At 44.8% G+C, this 18,701-nt stretch overlaps 1 protein-coding gene across 1 annotated transcript in view; it reads left to right on the top strand.

Moving 5' to 3' along the window:
• Positions 1–18,701, top strand: part of LOC119942143 — a 65,928-nt gene that overhangs the window by 17,434 nt on the left and 29,793 nt on the right. Inside the window, exons 9-18 of the mRNA XM_038762797.1 lie at positions 1,839–2,026; positions 2,312–2,423; positions 2,871–2,893; positions 3,780–4,112; positions 6,069–6,139; positions 9,166–9,235; positions 9,297–9,371; positions 13,608–13,668; positions 16,872–16,882; positions 17,616–17,767. Coding sequence (XP_038618725.1) covers positions 1,839–2,026; positions 2,312–2,423; positions 2,871–2,893; positions 3,780–4,112; positions 6,069–6,139; positions 9,166–9,235; positions 9,297–9,371; positions 13,608–13,668; positions 16,872–16,882; positions 17,616–17,767 — 1,096 coding nt within the window. The remainder of the gene's footprint in view (positions 1–1,838; positions 2,027–2,311; positions 2,424–2,870; positions 2,894–3,779; positions 4,113–6,068; positions 6,140–9,165; positions 9,236–9,296; positions 9,372–13,607; positions 13,669–16,871; positions 16,883–17,615; positions 17,768–18,701) is intronic.

The raw sequence follows: 18,701 nt of genomic DNA, 5'->3' as shown, positions 1-18,701 counted from the left end.
ATCATGTGCTGTGTGAAGTCCCAGAAGACTTAGGAGGCATCTGGAAAGCTTACATCTCCAGGACCCCCTGCCTCTTTAGAGAGATGATCCAGGCAGGAGAATATCCTGGAAGGTGAGAAGGGACAGGAATGCCCAGAGCTGCAAAAAATAAAAAATAAAAACTCCAGGATTCAGGAATGTGGGGAAACTGATTCAGCTCCCTAATGGATGGCTGGCGTTCCTTTGTCTGTAAGCACATGTTCACTTGGGCCTTTTGTTTCCAGGCTGGAAATGGTGATAAATGGGAATTTCCCACCTTGGTAGTTTTACATGTATATCAAATATACCTAGAACTGCTCAAAGTTAAATTATCAACCATTATCAGCTGGGCATACAAAGGAGCCCCAGTACTTGTGTCCCAGGCCTGTGTTATTCAGGAAGTAGAAAGGACTTTTATCTTCCTAATTCCTCCAGAGAAAATAGGCACAGACTCTGGTTTGGAAGGTTTTCACTTCTCAGATCTCCAAACACATTTTCTCGGACAAACCCCCTTATTGTCTTCAACACAATCAGAGTATCACAGTCAACTAGTTTCACACGAATGAAAGGGAGAGGGCAAGATCAAACCCTCATATGGACCCTGACCGAATCCTGTGATGTATTATAGGAAGGAAGCAAGAGACAATTCAGAATCCACGAAATCCCCTTCCAATCTAAGCCATCGTCCACATTGCTCTTCCCTCTTCCAGAACTCCTGAGGTATTATTCCCAGCCTCTGCCCACAGAGAGGCAAAACATAATAACTAATAGTGTCCCACACATCCAACAGCCAGGTAACTGGGAATCTGGATATTTTGTCCAGCTCTGCAAGGTGAAATCTCTCCTGGAAGTTACCCAGACTGCCAAGCAGCCTAAGATGTGAGTACTCCCGGACCTAAGTAGACTCTGTCCCTCTCAATTCCTGAGAGCCCAGGTTTGGTGTCTCCCCCACCGAAACCAACCTGCAGGAAAGATGGCCCCTCAAAAAGGCTCAGACTTAGAACTGTAATACAGGGATCCCACTCCCCGCCTTCAGGATTTGGGCAGAGGTTGGGTGAAGGGGAGATTTCCACTTCCCCTGAGCCACTCCCTCATGATGGGCAAGGCACGTGTGGACAGAGAAAGAGCCCTTAGCTCTTAGCTTTACGTCCTAAGCACCTGTAGGAATCGAACAAGGAAGTGAACTCTGGCAAAATGTTCACTTGGGAAGCAGCACGGTGTAGGGATTAGAGCATGGGCCTGGGAGTGAGAAGGTCATGGGTTCTAATTCCGACTCTGCCACCTGTCCGCTACGTGGCCTTGGACAAGTCATTTCACTTCTCTGTGCCTCTGTTACCTCATCTATAAAATGGGGATTAAGATGGTTAGCCCTATGCAGGACAGGGACTGTGTCCAACTCAATTTGCTTGTATCCACCCCAGTGCTTAGCACAGTGCCTGGCACATAGTAAGCACTTGACTAATACCATCATTACTACTGTCTATTGGTTCTTCTCCCATGAATCAGTGAGGCCTAGTGGAAAGAGCAAAGGGCTGGGAGTCAGGAGACTTGAGTTCTAATCCCAGTTCTGCCATTTGCCCACTGTTTGAGACTGGACAGATCACTTAACTCTCTGGGCCTCAGTTTCCTCGTCTGTAAGATGGGGACCTGTTCTCCCTCCCTGTTAGCCTTTCAGCCCCATGTGGGACAGGGGCCGTGTCTGATCTGATTGTATGATATCTACCCAGACACTTAGCACAATGCTTGGCCTATAAGTAAGCACTTAATGAATATCACAATTATTATTTCTGTTACTAATTATTATTGTTATAATTTCCCAGGGCGCCGGGCCTGTGCTGGAGAAAGCCTTGCCAGAATGGAGCTCTTTCTGGTCTTCACAGGTTTGCTCCAGAAATTCACTTTCCAAGCTGCCCCGGAGGTGGACAAGGCAGATCTAGACCTCACCGCAAGTGTTGGCTTTACCTTAACTCCAAAGCCTCACTTGGTGTGCGCCCTTCCGCGCGAAGAAGCCAAATGACAAGGATGAAAAGGTCAATGCCACCTGAGCAGAGCTTGGACCACATCCACTGAGCATGGTAGAAGAAGCAGAAAGAAAGCTTTTAAGCAAATAAATCTCGCTAGCAAGTCTCTAAGATTCCAAGCGCTTTGATTGGAGTCGTGGTCTCTGTTCCCTGTCCCAATCTCTCAATAGTAGCATAAAGCTGTCTGGCACAGTGGGAGGGCAGCTAGTGGGCGGTAACTAGGTGGCCACCGTTGGCACTCTCAAAAACTGGGTGCCCCATTGCCAACCCAGCAGTTACAGGCATATGTGTCCATTACATGTGTGATGCAGGTTATGGAATGGAATGTGATGACGTCACTTGAAATACTTTATGGAAATCTACGGAACCAGGAGTGGGTCACTAGTGGGTCACCTCCTGCTCCAGAAATGTTGGGGTCCCCTCCCGAGTTCCTCTGAAGACAAGTACGGCTTCCGGGCCACAGGACTGGGCAGCAGGAGTGGGGGCCGAGGGAGGCTGAGCACCTAAAATAAAATTTCCGGGCATAAAGGGCAAATATGTCCAAACAGGAGAGGACCTGGACTGTCCAGTATAAAACTGGACCATTGATTAGAGGTGGCACAGTGCACTGCCAGCATGCACCAATGGAGAGTCACGGGGCAAAGCCGCCAAAGGCCACATGGCAGAGGAAGATAAGGGAGACCAGGCAGGGCGGGCCTGCCCAATTCTCCTCCGCCATCCCTGACTACAGGTTGGAGAGGAGACCTAGGTTCCTGGGGGAAAGAGCTTTCCCAATAGAGGACATTTGCATGTTCCCATTGTCATTGTTGTTCATGACTGATGTCTTTGCAGAAATAAAAATGGTAGCTGCATGGGTGAGTGAGGATGCCCTATGTGCATTGGAGAAGCAGCATGGCTTAGTGAATAGAATACTGGCCTCGAAGTCAGAAGGACCTGTGCTCTATTCCCGGCTCTGCCCTGTACCTAGACTGTGAGCCCGTTGTTGGGCAGGGATTGTCTCTATTTGTTGCTGAATTGTACTTTCCAAGCACTTGGTACAGTGCTCTGCACACAGTAAGCACTCAATAAATACGATTGAATGACTGACTGAAAAGTATCTACTGTGTGACCTTAGGCAAGTCACTTCACTTCTCTGTGCCTCAGTTACCTCATCTGTAATATGGGGGAAGCAGGGGAAGCAGCGTGGCTTAGTGGAAAGAGCACGGGCTTGAGAGTCAGAGGTCATGGGTTCTAATCCCGGCTCCGCCACTTGTCACCTGTGTAACTTTGGGCAACTCACTTAACTTCTCTGTGCCTCAGTTACTGCATCTATAAAATGGGGATTGAGACTGTGAGCCTCACATGGGACAACCTGATGAGCTTGTATCTACCCCAGTGCTTAGAACAGTGCTTGGCACATAGTAAGCGCTTAACAAGTACCAACATTATTATTATTATTATTATTATTATTATTATTATTATTATTATGGGGATAATAGGGAGAGCCTATGTGGGACATGGTCTGTGTCTTACCTGATTAACTTGTATCTACCCCAGTACTTAGAACAGTGCTTGGCACATAGAAAGCACTTAACTAATACTATTATTATTATTACTATAGGAATCTCTCTCACTTCATATCCCCACATCGTGTTTCTTCCTTTCCCAGGTGCTCTCTCCCCACAGGTGCCCTCTAGCTTAGCAGACCCTTTTCCATTAACCTCCCATATGGTTCCCTCTTTCCATCCCTCTTGCTCCTAGACCCCCTCTCTTCCCAACATCTCAGGATCACTGCAGCCCAAAGAAGCAGGATGTCAGTGTCACTTGGCGACTCAATGTGTCGGGTTGGGTGACTGTGTGGTATACAGGCATCACAGCCTATGTGTATCCGTAGCGCTCGAGAATTCAGCCCAACTGGCGCTTCTCCAGAGCCATCGCGGGGCAAGAGATTCCTGCTGCAGCTCTGAAGGGTCAGGAGGATGGGAGGGAGAAGAGAGTGCAGGATGGTCCTTATGCACCAACAGAGGTTTGATATGCATCCTGTTTCACCTCAGAGAATTTGAGACTTTAGTGAGTGTGTGCGGGTGTGCCCAGGTGTGTGTGTTTGCATGCATTTGTGGGGAGACTGTCTTTGGTGTGTGTGCGTTTGTGAATGAGCTTCTTCAGGAATATGTGAGCCCGTGTGCACGTGCATGTGTATATGTGGAGAGTGTACATTGGAGCAAATCTCGGAGTGTGTGGGTGAGCATGCAGAGAAAGAAGAAGAGAAATTTTATTTTTAAAAGCACAGTAACTTGATGGCAGCGAGAGAGGCATAGAATATCAGCTATCCCAGTTGAAGACCAGATTATTCCACAAGAACATCTATGGTAAGCCAGGGAACGCTGGCATTGAGGTTGCTATTATTGAACACTTCAAAAGTGCCTATATTATGGAAGTTGCCATAATGAATGTATAAACCACTTAGCTCCTGCCTCACGAAACAGATGGTGGTGAATGTTTTAAAATGCAATATTTGGCCTTCAAATCAAGCAGTTCCTTCATTTGGTTTTACTGAGGAGCTCTCTCAGATTCCACCCTCAGAGCAAAAGCATCCTTTGAACTAGTTTTAAGGTTCCTTCCATTGTGTGGGTGGGAATTGCACCTCTTTTGCTCCTTCCTTGTCATCAGTTGTACCAAATGGAATTTATTTTGGAATCAATTTTCCAAACTTCTGCTCAATGAGGGGGCCAACTTTTCATTTGGAATGAGGGGGTAGACTTTTGGGGCCTGGGGATCTATGGAGCTGAGCTTCCAGTCATAACACCCCAAAGCTACTATTCTTTGAGGATTAATATGTGGCTCTGGGCAAATTATATGATCATAAAAGGAGGATAAGAATTCTAGTAATAGACTCTAAGGATGCTAGTAAGTCAGAATTTGACCAGACAAGTCTCCAGTCAAGTCCACAACTTTCCCCGCTTACCACACCTGACCTGATCTGACCCCACTTCTCCTATCTAATTGGGCTATCTAACCAGCTCCTCTACCTATAATAATAATGACAGTAATAATAATATCCGTTAAACACTTATTATGTGCCAAGCACCATACAAAGCACTAGGGTAGATACAGGATAATCAGGGTTGAATCATACAGGACTCCTGTCCTGTATATGAAGCAATGTGGCCTAGTGGAAAAAGAACAAGCTTGGGAGTCAGAGTACCTTAGTTCTAATTCCAGCTCTGCCACTAGTCTGCACTGTGACCATGGACAAGTCACTTAACTTCTCTGTGCTTCAGTTACCTAATCTGTAAAATGGGGGCTATGACTATGTCTAATCTGATTAGCTTGTATCTATCCCAAGCTAGAAGCAGTGTGGCTCAGTGGAAAGAGCACGGGCTTTGGAGTCAGAGGTCATGGATTCAAATCCCGGCACTGCCAATTGTCAGCTGTGTGACTTTGGGCAATCATTTAACTTCTCTGTGCCTCAGTTCCCTCATCTGTAAAATGGGGATTAAGACTGTGAGCCCCCTGTGGGACAACCTGACCACCTTGTAACCTCCCCAGAGTTTAGAACAGTGCTTTGCACATAGTAAGCACTTAATAAATGCCATTATTATCCCAGGGCTTAGTACAGTGCCTGGCATATAGTAAGTGCTTAACAAGGACCATAAAAAAGGTATTGAATCCCTATTTTTCAGATGAGGAAACTGAGGTACAGGGATGTTAAGTGACTTGCCCAAGATCACATAGCAGGCAATGGCAGAGTCCAGGCCTAATAGCCCATCCTGTGGGACCCAGCCCAGGCCAACAACTACCTTGGAGGCCTAATCTAATGTGGGCCACCTCAGGAGCTTTTCCCACTAATCACTGGGTGGGCCCACGGCATCTTAAAGAACAGAGAAGGGAGCTAGAGAAGCTTTTGTGGGAGGCTAAGCAAGAGAGACGAGGACTCTTCAATCTGGAAAGACTCAAGCAGGCAGAAGACAAGGTTGCAGCCTACCAAATCATAAAGGGTGTGGCCCAGGCAAATCCAGAATCGTTGCTCAGCAAATTCCACCATTCTAGGATGAAGGGGTTTCACTGAAGCTTGACAGGGGTACGTGCAAGACAAACAAAAGGAAACAGTTCTTCGCTCAGTGAGTGAAGAGCATATGGGATTCATAACCTCTCCGCAGTCTGCTCTGGGATTAGAGAAAGCCACAGTGAAAACAGAGAACCTGAAGAGTAGTGGTGTCAGTGGCAGCTGAGGAAGGGACAGCAAAAAGGCAACTAACTCCAGTCCTTGTGGCTAATGTTCTATTCCTTATCCCCCCACAAGGTTTAATGACTGAGTGAAAGCCAGAATCTCCCATTCTGGCCTGGCTCCAGCTCTTTTACACTCTTCATAATCTATTTTAATATCTCTCTCCCCCTGTAGATGGTAAGTTCGTTGTGGGCAGGGATCGCACCTACCAACTCTATTGTATTGTGCTTTTCCAAGAGCATAGTATTGTGCTCTGCACACTGTAAGTGCTCAGAAAATACCACTGATTGATTTATTGATGGAGAGTGGAGGAAGGAGATGAGTGGAGCCGAGCTTGGGAAGGGAGGGGAGAATCCAAAGATTGCCAAAACAAGTCACAAAAAAACCCCAGAATCAGGCCTGGGGTTACTCTGGACCAAGCTGGGAGACCTGAGAGGAGCAAGAGTCTGGAGAACACTATGCTTAACTCCATGGGTGGAAAGCCATGGAGGTAGTGTCTCCCATCGCAGTATTGGAAGCTCCTTAAGGGCAAGGAATCATTTCTACTAATTCTATTGTACTCTCTGGAATATTCAGTTCAATGCTCTACAGAGAGTAGGCTCTCAGGAATTACTATTGATTAATTAGGCTCCAGGAGCTGGCACCCAAATAACTGTATCCCTGCACGAGGTGCAGAGTGGCCCAATTTCAGGAATGTAGATTTTATCTCATGAAGAGGAGGAATTATACATCACAGTACATCTGTGTACATCAGTCAGAATTAGCATTTGATATGTTACATAATATGCCAATCTGAGAAGTAGCATGGCCTAGTTGAAAGAGCACGGGACTGGAAATCAGAAGCATTTGGGTTCTAATTCATTCATTCAATCTTATTTATTGAGCGCTTACTGTGTGCAGAGCACTGTACTAAGCACTGGGGAAGTACAAGTTGGCAACATATAGAGACGGTCCCTACCCAACAGTGGGCTTCTAATCCCAGCTTCGCCACTGGTCTCCTGTGTGACCTTGGGCAAATCACTTAACTTCTCTGTGCTTCAATTACCTCATCTGTAAAATGAGGATTAAGACTGGGAACCCCATGTGGGACAGGGACTGAGTCCAACCTGATTAACTTGTATCTATCCCAGTGCTTTGAAGAGTACCTAGTACATAGAAAGTGCTTAACAAATACCATTTTTTTAAAAAAGTAACTGCTTGGATATGGCTCTAGTCAAGTCATTAAAATTGCTATTTTTGACCTAAGGGAGGTTGGAAAAGAGAGGAGAGGGTGGTTTTCCTGGCTCATTTGAAGAATGAGTTATATTGTTATATGGATATATGAACATATATGAACATATATTGTCATGTTACCACAAAAAAGGGGATCCTTGATCCAGTGGAATGAACACAGGTCATGGGGATGGAGACTGGGGTTCTGTTCCAATGATGCTACTGGCCTGTCCCATAACTTCCCATCGAGAAGCAGCATGGCTCCATGGAAAGAGCATGGGCTTTGGAGTCAGAGGTCATGGGTTCAAATCCCAGCTCCACCACTTGTCAGCTGTGTGACTTTGGGCAAGTCACTTAACTTCTCTGTGCCTCAGTTACCTCATTTGTAAAATGGGGTTTAAGACTGTGAGCCCCACGTGGGACAACCTGGTCACCTTGTAACCTCCCCAGCACTTAGAACAGTGCTTTGCACATAGTAAGCACTTAATAAATGCCATTTAAAAAAAACTTCTCTGGGCCGCTGTAAAATGAGGAAAATCATGCTTACTCCCTACCTTACAGGGATATAGTGAGAGTTAAATGAGATGTGATGTGAAAGCCCTGGGGAAAAAAAATCAAAGCATTGAGCAGATGCCAGCTCTTATCCCTAGGTTCTGCTCAGGGCTGGGTTTGGAAGGGAAGCAAGTGAGAAAGAGGCCTCAGAGCACAAGATTGACAGGGCCGGCTCTGTAGGCAACTATTATAAATCGGAAAGGCCCTTCTCAAGTCAGACCCAGCACTGTCCACACAGGGGATTAGGAAGGAACCCAATGACTGTGGAGCAAATTAGGGAGTCAGGGATCGTCCCAGAGAAATATTCCAGGTTCAGGGATTCTAACGGACTCCTCCTTGACATTATTAGGTTGTTGTTCTGCATGTTCACACACTGTAACGCGATGAGGTCAGTCAGTCAGTCAATCTAATATATTGAGCACTTTGTGCAGAGCAATGTACTAAGTGCTTGGGAGAGTACAATATAACAATAGACACATTCCCTGACCACAACAAGCTTACAGCCTAGAGGGGGAGACAGACACTAATGTAAATGAAATAAATTACAGATGTGCTGTGGGGCTGCAAGGGAGATGCCATGTGGAGCGGGGTTGAGGCGGGAAAGAAGGAATGAGACAACAGAGTTTCTTGTTTTGAGGCGGTTAAACTCTGCTTCTAGAGAAGCTATTTGAGATCTCCTGAATGGGCCATCCCTATCCAGTAACTGACTGTGCTTCAGGGACCTGTTTAGAGATAAGGAAGGACACTTGTTCTCCAAATGGCTCTCAATATCTGTCTTTGACAGATAATCAGCTTGTGTCTTGAAAGCTGGGAAAAGGCTACTCTACAGCCACTTGTGTTTATGACTTGAGCAGAAAGCTTATAAAAGGAGCAGAGTGTCTTCATTCTTGCTCTATCAAGAGAACTGCTGAAGAGCTGAGTCTGCTGAATGAGTAACTGAAATACTGTGCTGTGCCCAAGGAGCTGCTCATTATGGGCTGGTTCAAATCCTGAATTTCTGGGACTAAGAGCTTGCTGGAGAATGGTCTATTAACTCGTAAGAATCCTTGGAAAAGAAGCAGAACACGTCCGGCAAAGCTCTATCACAGAGTCTTGCAAAATTTCTCATCCTAGGTGAAAAAGCAACCACTTGAATAATCACCGTGGTCCACTTAGGTGTCAAGAGAGTGGAGAAATCACAGATATCACCTCTAACAAAGACCAGGGTGTTGCTTACAGTGCACCAGTAGGTGGGCAAAATTCAACACTGGACAGTAATGATCCTTGCATTACTGGGTGGCTTTTAGGCTTCTGATATTGAGACTCTCAATCTTTTGCTAAGTAATGCCCAAGTACTCAGCTACACCAGGAAAGATGAAGTGGTGAGAACGAAAGTTGGAGGATTTGGAATGGGGCCTGGGAAGTCAGAAGGACATGTTTTCTAATCCAGGCTCCACTACTAGTCTGCTGTGTGACCTTGGACAGGTCGTTTAACTTCACCGGGCCTTAGTTACCTCATCTGAAAAATTGGGATTAAGATTGTGAGCCCCATGTGGTACATAGCCTATGTCCAAACTGATTAACTTGTATCTATCTCAGTTCTTAGTACAATGCCTGGCACATTGTTCTTAGCAATTACCATGAACAAAAAAAAGAATGCTAAGGAATGGCACATTTCGGAAGAGTAAACTGACCTCCTACAATTGTGCAGTGAAGTGCTTGGCTGGTGACTGAAATCTCTTGTAGCAATACTCAGTTTGCCCTGGGAGAAATGTTGAGGTGCTGAGACAGTCTAGTAATAGTAGTAATAGTATTTGTTAAATGCTTACTGTGTGTAGAGCACTGTACTAAGTGCCAGGAATGACTACACAGGTGGGAAGGAGATACAGTTCCTGTCCCTCAGGGGACTCACAATCTAAAACTAAAAATGGGGAGAGGGGACTAGCCATATGAAATAAAATGTTAAACAACATAGACACAAAGATCAACAGCATACTGTGGCTACAGGAGAAGAAATTTCAGGCTCCTCACAGCTCAGAATCTACAGTCACAACTGTGGCCACATTAACTGCTAAAGTAGCAGTGGCTGGAGTGCTAGAGAATATGTGGGGAAATGGGTTTGAAGAGCAGAAACTTCTCTATTTTGGGTATTTCCCCCTTGCCCTCCATCCCCTCCCCCCTACAAAAATGTACCCCAGTCTTATGCCACTTTCCCTCTCAGGGTTGCAGCTGGAGAGTTTCCAGTACACAGCCAGTCTCAGCTATGGGAAGGAGAGTCAGCAGAGGCCTACCCATTCCATTCCTAGCTTGGGCAGTGGCTAGCAAGTGGAAGGCAATCTGCTATAAGTCAAAACTCACTCGTGCTGGGCAGCAGTGGCATGGGAGAGAATCAAGGGACGAGACTCGAGTTTACTGCATGGAAGGCGGCAATGGTAAACCACTTCTGGATTTTTACCATTACCAGAATGATTGCAGATAGAGAGCAGGGCGTTTCGGGAGAGATGTGTCTGTGGTATCGCTATGGGTCGGAAACACCTTGACGGCATAAGATGAGACTCATGCCACTGCTGCCATCTTATGCCTCCAAAGATCCAGTCAGCCCTTCCGCTGCTGCCCACCCTGGCTCTGCATGAAAAAATACCAAGGCTCTTCCCAATGGTGGTAGGACTCTGCCCACAGGCACTCTGGCACTATGATGCCTACAATGAGTCAGGAGTTTCTGGCTAATCAATATCTGCCTTAGTATAACCTCTTGTCTTACTAATAATTAATAATAATAATTGCGGTATTTGTTAAGCACTTTCTATGTGCCAGGCACTGTACTTACTGAGGCTAGACTGTTGCCTCAGCCTCCTCACTGGTCTCCCAGCCTCCAGCCTCTCCCCATTCCAATCCATACTACATGGTGCAGCACAGATCATCTTCCTAAGCATTGTTCCTTTTCTCAACACCCTCCACAGACTTTCTGTATCTCTTCACATCAAACGGAAATTCCTCACAATCAGCTTCAAGGGTTTTCACCATCTGGCCTCATTTCACCTGTCTGCTCTCCTCATCTGCTGTTCTCTGACTTGCTGCCTTTGTTCCTTTTCATTCATTCATTCAATCGTATTTATTGAGTGCTGACTGTGTGCAGAGCACTGTACTAAGTGCTTGAGCACTGTACAGCCAACCTTCTAGTTGTACCTCTCTCTCGTCTCTCTAGCCCTCATCCTCTTGTTCTCGCTGTTCCCCTGGCTTGGAACTTCCTTCCTCCGACATCAGACAAACTCCAGTTCTACCTATGTTCAAAGCCCTAAATTCCACCTTCTCCAACAGACTTCCCTAATTAATCTCCCAGGATCTCTAGCTATATAATTCTATTGACCAACTCCAGCTCTTATGAACATATTTATATCCATCCTCCCTATTCAGGTATATACTCAGTTATTAATTCTGACCATTTTAGTTGTAAATATTCTTATGTTTGCCTCCCCTATTACAGTGCATTCTCCTTGTGGGAAGGGAACACGTTACTTCTTTATTTTACATTTCCCAAGTGCCCAGTGCAGTGCCCTGCACCAAGTTTGGCTAAGTGGAAAGAGCACAGACTCGGTAGTCAGAGGACATGGGTTCTAATCCCAGCTCTGCCACTTATCAGCTGTGTGACCTTGGGCAGGTCACTTAACTTCTCTGTGCCTCAGTTACCTCATCTGTAAAATAGAGATTAAGACTGTGAGCCCCACGTGGGACAACCTGATTACCTTGTAACTACCCCAGCACTTAGAACAGTGCTTGGCACATAGCACTTAACAAATACCATAATTATTTTCATTATTAATAATCAATCAATCAATCGTATTTATTGAGCTCTTACTGTGTGCACAGCACTGTACTAAGCGCTTGGGAAGTACAAGCTGGCAACATATAGAGACAGTTCCTACCCAACAGTGATACTTCTACTACTCCCCTGGGGAAAGGCAGAAGAACTGTGTAAGGGTTAGCTTAAGAGAGATTCAGAGAGACCAGGGAAAGGGGAGCCTTTCTCTTTCCCCTCTCCAGTCGACATTTCACTCCACTGCCAGGGTCATTTTTCTAAAACATTGTTCTGTACCCATGTAGTCAATCCTCAGTAACCTCCAATAGTTGTCCATTCATCTCTGCATCAGATGGAAACCCTCGATCTTTTGCTTCAGGGCACCAAATTGGCTCTCCCCCAACTTATTCATTCATTCAATCATATTTATTGAACACTTACTGTCTGCAGAATCCATGCTCTTCTTTTTTAAGGTATTTGTTAAGCACTTACTGTGTGCCAAGCACTGTACTAAGCGCTGGAGTAGATACAAGTTATTCAGGCTGGACACAGTCCATGTCCCACATGGGACTCACAGTCTTAATCTCCACTATATAGATGAGATGACTGAGGCTCAGAGAAGTTAATCAACCAAACCAAGGTCACACAGCAGACAAGTGGCATGGCAGGATTAGAACCCAGGTCCTTCTGCCTCCCAAGCCAGGAGGTCACCTTCTCCTCCTCACCAACTATACCAACAAAGTAACCTGGGCCTCTTTTGCGGGGAATGCAGTGGGTACCATGACACATTCCTTAGCAACCAAGACTCAAGAGTGGATTCAACTGAAAAATACTTCTGAAATTGTTTGCAGGAGATGGGAAGAAGTTTCTTGAGTTTCCTTCCTTGACAATAGTCAGTCAGCATCTTCAGCACCCAGAGTTCAGGCTAAATAGCCATTGCTACCGCCTGGGCCATTGTGGTTGTGGTCTGCTCTCCAAATGATGTCCCTATTTAACATGAATTCCCCCAAGGAAGACAGACAAAGCCTCAGTGGGGTTGTGTTGATAGGGGTGCGGTGCATTGTTAGTACACAGTTGAAAGGTAAGCTCTGTTGCATTCTGAGCTGAAAGTTTGAAAGAAAGCCCACATTAATCCTCTTTATGATAACAAATAACTTCCTTGGCTCAGAGAAAGAGACAGCCAACCAGATAGACACAGCTTTTTCAATAAGATGGAATGTAGTGTTAGAACAGTGAGAAGTCAGTGGGAAATGACATGGAATTCAACAAAAGCAAAGCCGAATCTATGTCGATAGCATGAACAATATAACTAAAAGAAAGAAAAAAACCTCAAGTTGAACTTGCAGGATAAGTTGGATAGGGGTTTTAGGTCCAGGTCTCTCATTAGCAATTTTCCATGTTAAATGTACTGTTTTTGCTATTAAAATCACTAAAAGTGGTATATGATTAGACTTTGTAACTCCTATGTGCCTGTTGGGCACTTGCTATTCACTCCACCCACAGCCCCACTGTACTTATGTACATAGACATTGTTTATTTATTTATATTAATGTCTGTCTCCTCCTCTATACTGTAAGCTCATGTGAACAGGGAATATGTCTACCAACTCAGTTGTATTCTCCCAAGCACTTAGTACAGTGCTCTGTTGATTGATGGATTAATTGTGTGGACTGAAATTACTCCATACTCAAATAGAACACCACCCTTCCTTAAAGGGTCAGAGACACGGTTAGCCCTTAAAAGTTCAGTCACCTTTCACCTTTACCCTCTTAATGAAATGATGGGCAGAAGCTAATTCTCTTTTCTTTTGTGGTGATTTAAGTTTGCTGTAAATTTTCAGAGCATGGAGCAGCAGTTGAGTGATGAAAATAGTCTCTCAAACTGTAATGTCATCACTGAATTTCTTCCATAAAAGATTCTACCAGTCATCTACATGCTGATACTTGCAAAGGGAGAGGAAAGCCCAGCAAGACTTCTACCTCAGCAGTCTCTCTTTCCCTCAGAGGATCAGCTAAAACAGAATAATTGCGGTTTTTGTTAAGTATTTACTATGTGCCAAGCACTGTTCTAGAGCAACCTTGGGAGTTAGAAATTTCCTCTTCTTGGGACTCCCAGTTATAATCAATTCTTACTTATTCCAGGCCCTTTTGCCTCCTCCTTTCTCTCCCTTTGTGCTAGGTTTTTGGTTTTTTTAATTACCTGTTCACCAGGGAAAATGAAGAGTCATGAAATACAAACTAGTCAATTTTACTCCTTCCCAGCAACTTTATTATTATTATTAGTAGTAGTAGTAGTAGCATCTACTACTACTACTAATAATAATAATAATAATAATAATTGTTAAGTGCTTACTATGTGCCAAGCATTGTACTAACCATGGGGGAAATGCAAGATATTCAGGTCAGACACAGTCCCTGTCCCCCATGTGTTTTCCAGGCTGAGGGGGAGAGAGACTAGGTATTAAATCCCCATATGACAGATGAAGTGACTTGCCCAAGGCCATACAGCAGACAAGTGGCAGAGTCAGGTTTAGAATACAGGTCCCCAACTTCAAGGCCGTGCCCTTTCCATAGGCCACACTGTAGAGTAGAAAATTGAAATGCTGGGCTAAAGCCAATTCCAATTATCCCTGTTCTTGCTCTCTGGGCCAGAGATAATTGAAGTGCTCTCTTTTCTATTGAGTTTAACAGATCTTGAAAGGAATCAGCTGTGTCGGATCACCTAGCTTTTTCTGCCTGGACTGCGAACAACAACTTGCCATTCCAGACTCACATTTCTCTTGGACCAAATCAGACCAGTTTAGGAGGAAGGATCAGGCAGACGGAGCCTCCATCGGGGGCTGAGGTCACTCCGATTTTCAATTTGCCTATGGGAAAACAAGTGGGGATCTGGTCCTCAGGACCTGAAGTCACAAAAAGAACTGATTTACTTGTCATCAATATCCTTCCCCAGAGGTTCTGGCTCCACTTCTGAAAGACTCATGTTTTTTAGTGCTATTCCTACATGGGAAAAATTCTGTGGATGTACAGAACCTCGGTTTTGTTGGAATTTTTTTAAAAGTCCCTCTCCTTTAAAAGGAGTTTTTCATTCTGGAAATTTAGGAACTCCAAGCCATTGAGTCCTCTCTGCTTCTCAGTCTTTGCTTATTCCCTCGGGGAGTGTATCAGTAATAATAATAACCTTGATAATAATAATAATGACAACAACAACAACAATAATAATATTTGCTAAATGCATACTATGTGCCAAGCACTGTTCTAAGTGCTGGAGTAGAGGCAAGATATTCATGTTGGACACAGTCCCTGTCCCATATGGGGCTCACAGTCTAAGTGTGAGGAAATAGAAGTTAATCTTCATTTTACAGATGAAGTAACTGAGGCCCAGAGATGTTAGGTGACGTTCCCAAGATCAACAGAGCAGACAAGCAGAGGAGCCTGAATTAGAACCCAAGTCCTCTAACTCCCAGGCCCTAGCTCTTTCCATTTGGCTACACTGCTTCCCATGGCTTCAGATGCATCCTCTAGATTGAAGATCTACATCTCCAGCGCTGATTTCTTACCTGCTCTACAAGTTCACATCTCCTCATACCTACAGGACATCTCCATCTGGAAAACCCCAGCACTTAGTACAATGCCTGGAACATAGTAAGTGTTTAACAAATAACATCACTATTTATTGAGTGCTTACTATGTGCAGAGCACTGTACTAACTGCTTGGGAGAGTACAATACAACAGGATTAGCAAGCATATTCCCTACCCGTACAGAGTTTACAGTCTAGAGGGGGAGACAGACATTAATATGAATAAATAATTTACATTATATAATTTAAAGCTATGTACATAAGTGCTGTGGGATTGAGGGTGGAGCAAATATCAAGTATCCAAAGGTCACAAATTGAAGTGCATAGACGATGCAGAAGAGAGAGTGAGCGGGGGAAAGAGGGCTTAATTTGGGAAGACCTCTTGGAGGAGATGTGATCTTGGTAATGCTTTGAATCAATCAATCAATCAATCAATCAATCATATTTATTGAGCGCTTACTGTGTGCAGAGCACTGTACTAAGCACTTGGGAAGTACAAGTTGGCTACATATAGAGACAGTCCCTACCCAACAGTGGGCTCACAGTCTAGAAGGTGGAGAGAGTGGTGGTCTGTCACATACGGAGGAGGAGGGAGTTCCTGGCCTGGGGAATGATGTGGGAAAGGGGCCAGTGGTGAGATAGACGAGATGGGGGCACAGTGAGTAGCTGGCACTAGAGGAGTGGAGTGTACAGGCTGGGCTGTAGTAGGAGATTAGTGAGGTGAGGTAAGGTGGGGTGAGTTGAATGAGTGTTTTAAAGCTAAACAAACACTACTATTATTAATATTATGATTATTATTTCATGGCTCCCCACCAACCTGGTCCAAACCCTCATCACCTCCAGGCTGATCTATTATAATAGCCACTTTCCTTTTCTACCTGCCTTCATTCTCTTCCTTTTCTCTGGCCTTACACACAGTTGCTCATATCTTCTTTTAAAAAGAAAATCGAGCACATCACTCTCTCTCTTTCTCTCTCTCTCTCTCTCTCAAAAAAAAAACCCTAATGATTACCCATTGCTTCTCCTTTGAAAAAACAAGAACTCCTAACTGTAGGTTTCAACTTCTCCATCAGCCACTGCTTCTTACCTATTTATTATCTGCTTTCTTCTCTCTTTGTCACCCCCACTTCGTGCTCTTGGGTCCTCTCTAGCAAACTCCTGCCTCCGACCCATTGTTCACAGGACCCATTGTTCACACCATTCCCCCTACCTGGAATGTTTTCACTCTTAACTCTATTTATTTCTCCAAAGCCCTTCTAAATGGATACTTCCTCCAGGAGGCTTTATCTGATGAATCCCCTCATCTGCCCATCAGGTTGTCCAATCAGCCCCCAATACCCATGTATTTATCTGTTTATTTATTATAAACTTCTTTATTCACCAGAGTTCATCACCTGTATTCCCTCCCTATTTAGCCTGTTGTATAAATAGCAAATTCTTTGTCTGCTGGTCTCCTATTAGACTGAAAGCTTCTTGAAAGTAGGACTCTTTTGTGTATTCCTAAGTGCCTAGCCAGGTACTCTGCCCCCCACCAACTAGGCAAATCAACTCCTTCCTATGTTTGGTCCACTGGAAAGGTTAGCTCTTCGAACTTAAGCCATGCTTTCAAAAGCTGCCAATTACAAATATCATTCCTAGTAAAATCATTGATGAATGAAGACTTTTAAATAGAACTAAAGGAAATTAAATCGGAGCCCAGAATTATCTATATTCATTTCTTCTAGATAGCTAATGACTGGGGTTTTCATGGAAGTGTAGATTGTTATCCAACACTGGGGGGTTGGGGCGAGGAAAAGACAGGAAACCAAGAAAAAGACACAGAGGGAGGCAGAAAATAGAGATTCAGAGCTGCAGAGAGAGATAGAAAGATAAATAGATATATACAGAGAGGGAGGAAGGGAGAGGGAGAGAGAGAGATTCAGACAGGGACAAATAGAAATAGAGGTAGACTGGCTCATGCACCTCACACCTGCACACAAATCCATCTTATACATAACTGCCAAACATACACACACACATCTCACTTTGTATAACATACATATACCCCCATCTCTTTCTCTTCCCCCCCCCACTCTCACACACATACACCCCTCTTCCTTGTCTCACACACAGTCTCACTAACACACCCACATAGAGACCCACTAACTCAGATGATGGTTTGCAGAGAAGCCTGTCAGCCACAGAGAGCAGGAGAAGAGAGTCAGAAAGCGAAAGGTCCCCCCTGCACTCCTGAAACCCCTCCTGCTCAGACCCCACTGCCACACTTGACTGAAGGGGCCATTATCGCTGTGGCCCTGGGCTGCACTGTGGAGGGAACCCGCCCACCAGAAATGTCCCAAATCCTGGCTGGGCTCAGCCATGACACTTGTGGGCTGGAGCAGGAGTTGTGCTGCCAGCTGAGGTCAGGGAAAGAAGAGGAAGGGCAACCTTGATTAAGCAGTGATTTGACATGTGTTCTCTCTCATTTCTCTCTCTCTCTCCCCCCCGCCACCACCCCAGGTTTGGGATGCCTATCCCAGGCACTTATTAAGTTCTGTTTATGAGGAGGACGAGGAGAAAGACACCAGGAAATGTGTCCCTTTTGTACCAAACAACAACCAACTCTGTACCAACTCTGTTGTACTCTCCTAAGCACTTAGTACAGCGCTCTGCACATAGTAAGCGCTCAGTAATATCATTCATGATGAAGATGAAGTGAAAATAAGCAGGATTTACATTAATCAACCAGTCAATCAATTGTATTGAGTACATTGCTTAGTACAGTGCCTGGCACATAGGAAGTGCTTGACCAATATCTTATTAAAAAAAACAAAAAACGAGGTCCACACTCTCTCTGCCATGCCAGGATTGTTCATTTGCTTGATGTCCCTATGGTAAGATTCTTTCTCCATTGCTCCGTTTCCCTTCATTATGATTCCTTCCTCAATGACAGTGGTTTTTCATGAATCCACAGAAATCCCTGCTGTTAAACCATAAATAATAATAATAATAATGATAATGGCATTTATTAAGTGCTTACTATGTGCAAAGCACTATTCTAAGCACTGGGGAGATTACAAGGTGATCAGGTTGTCCCACGGGGGGCTCACAGTCTTCATCCCCATTTTACAGATGAGGTAACTGAGGCCCAGAGAAGTTAAGTGACTTGACCAAAGTCACACAGCTGACAATTAGCGGAGCCAGGATTTGAACCCATGACCTCTGACTCCAAAGCCCATGCTTTTTCCACTGGACCACCCTGCTTCTCTACTCCCTGTCCAATGCCCAAACTACTCCCTGCATTATAGTCAGAGCCTTATACAAAGGACATTTAGAATACTTCAGAGTCAAGGTTC

The sequence above is a fragment of the Tachyglossus aculeatus genome, chromosome 21, assembly GCF_015852505.1.
Source record: "Tachyglossus aculeatus isolate mTacAcu1 chromosome 21, mTacAcu1.pri, whole genome shotgun sequence".
Classification (NCBI taxonomy): Eukaryota; Metazoa; Chordata; class Mammalia; order Monotremata; family Tachyglossidae; genus Tachyglossus; species Tachyglossus aculeatus.
This window is presented reverse-complemented; position numbering and strand designations above follow the sequence as displayed.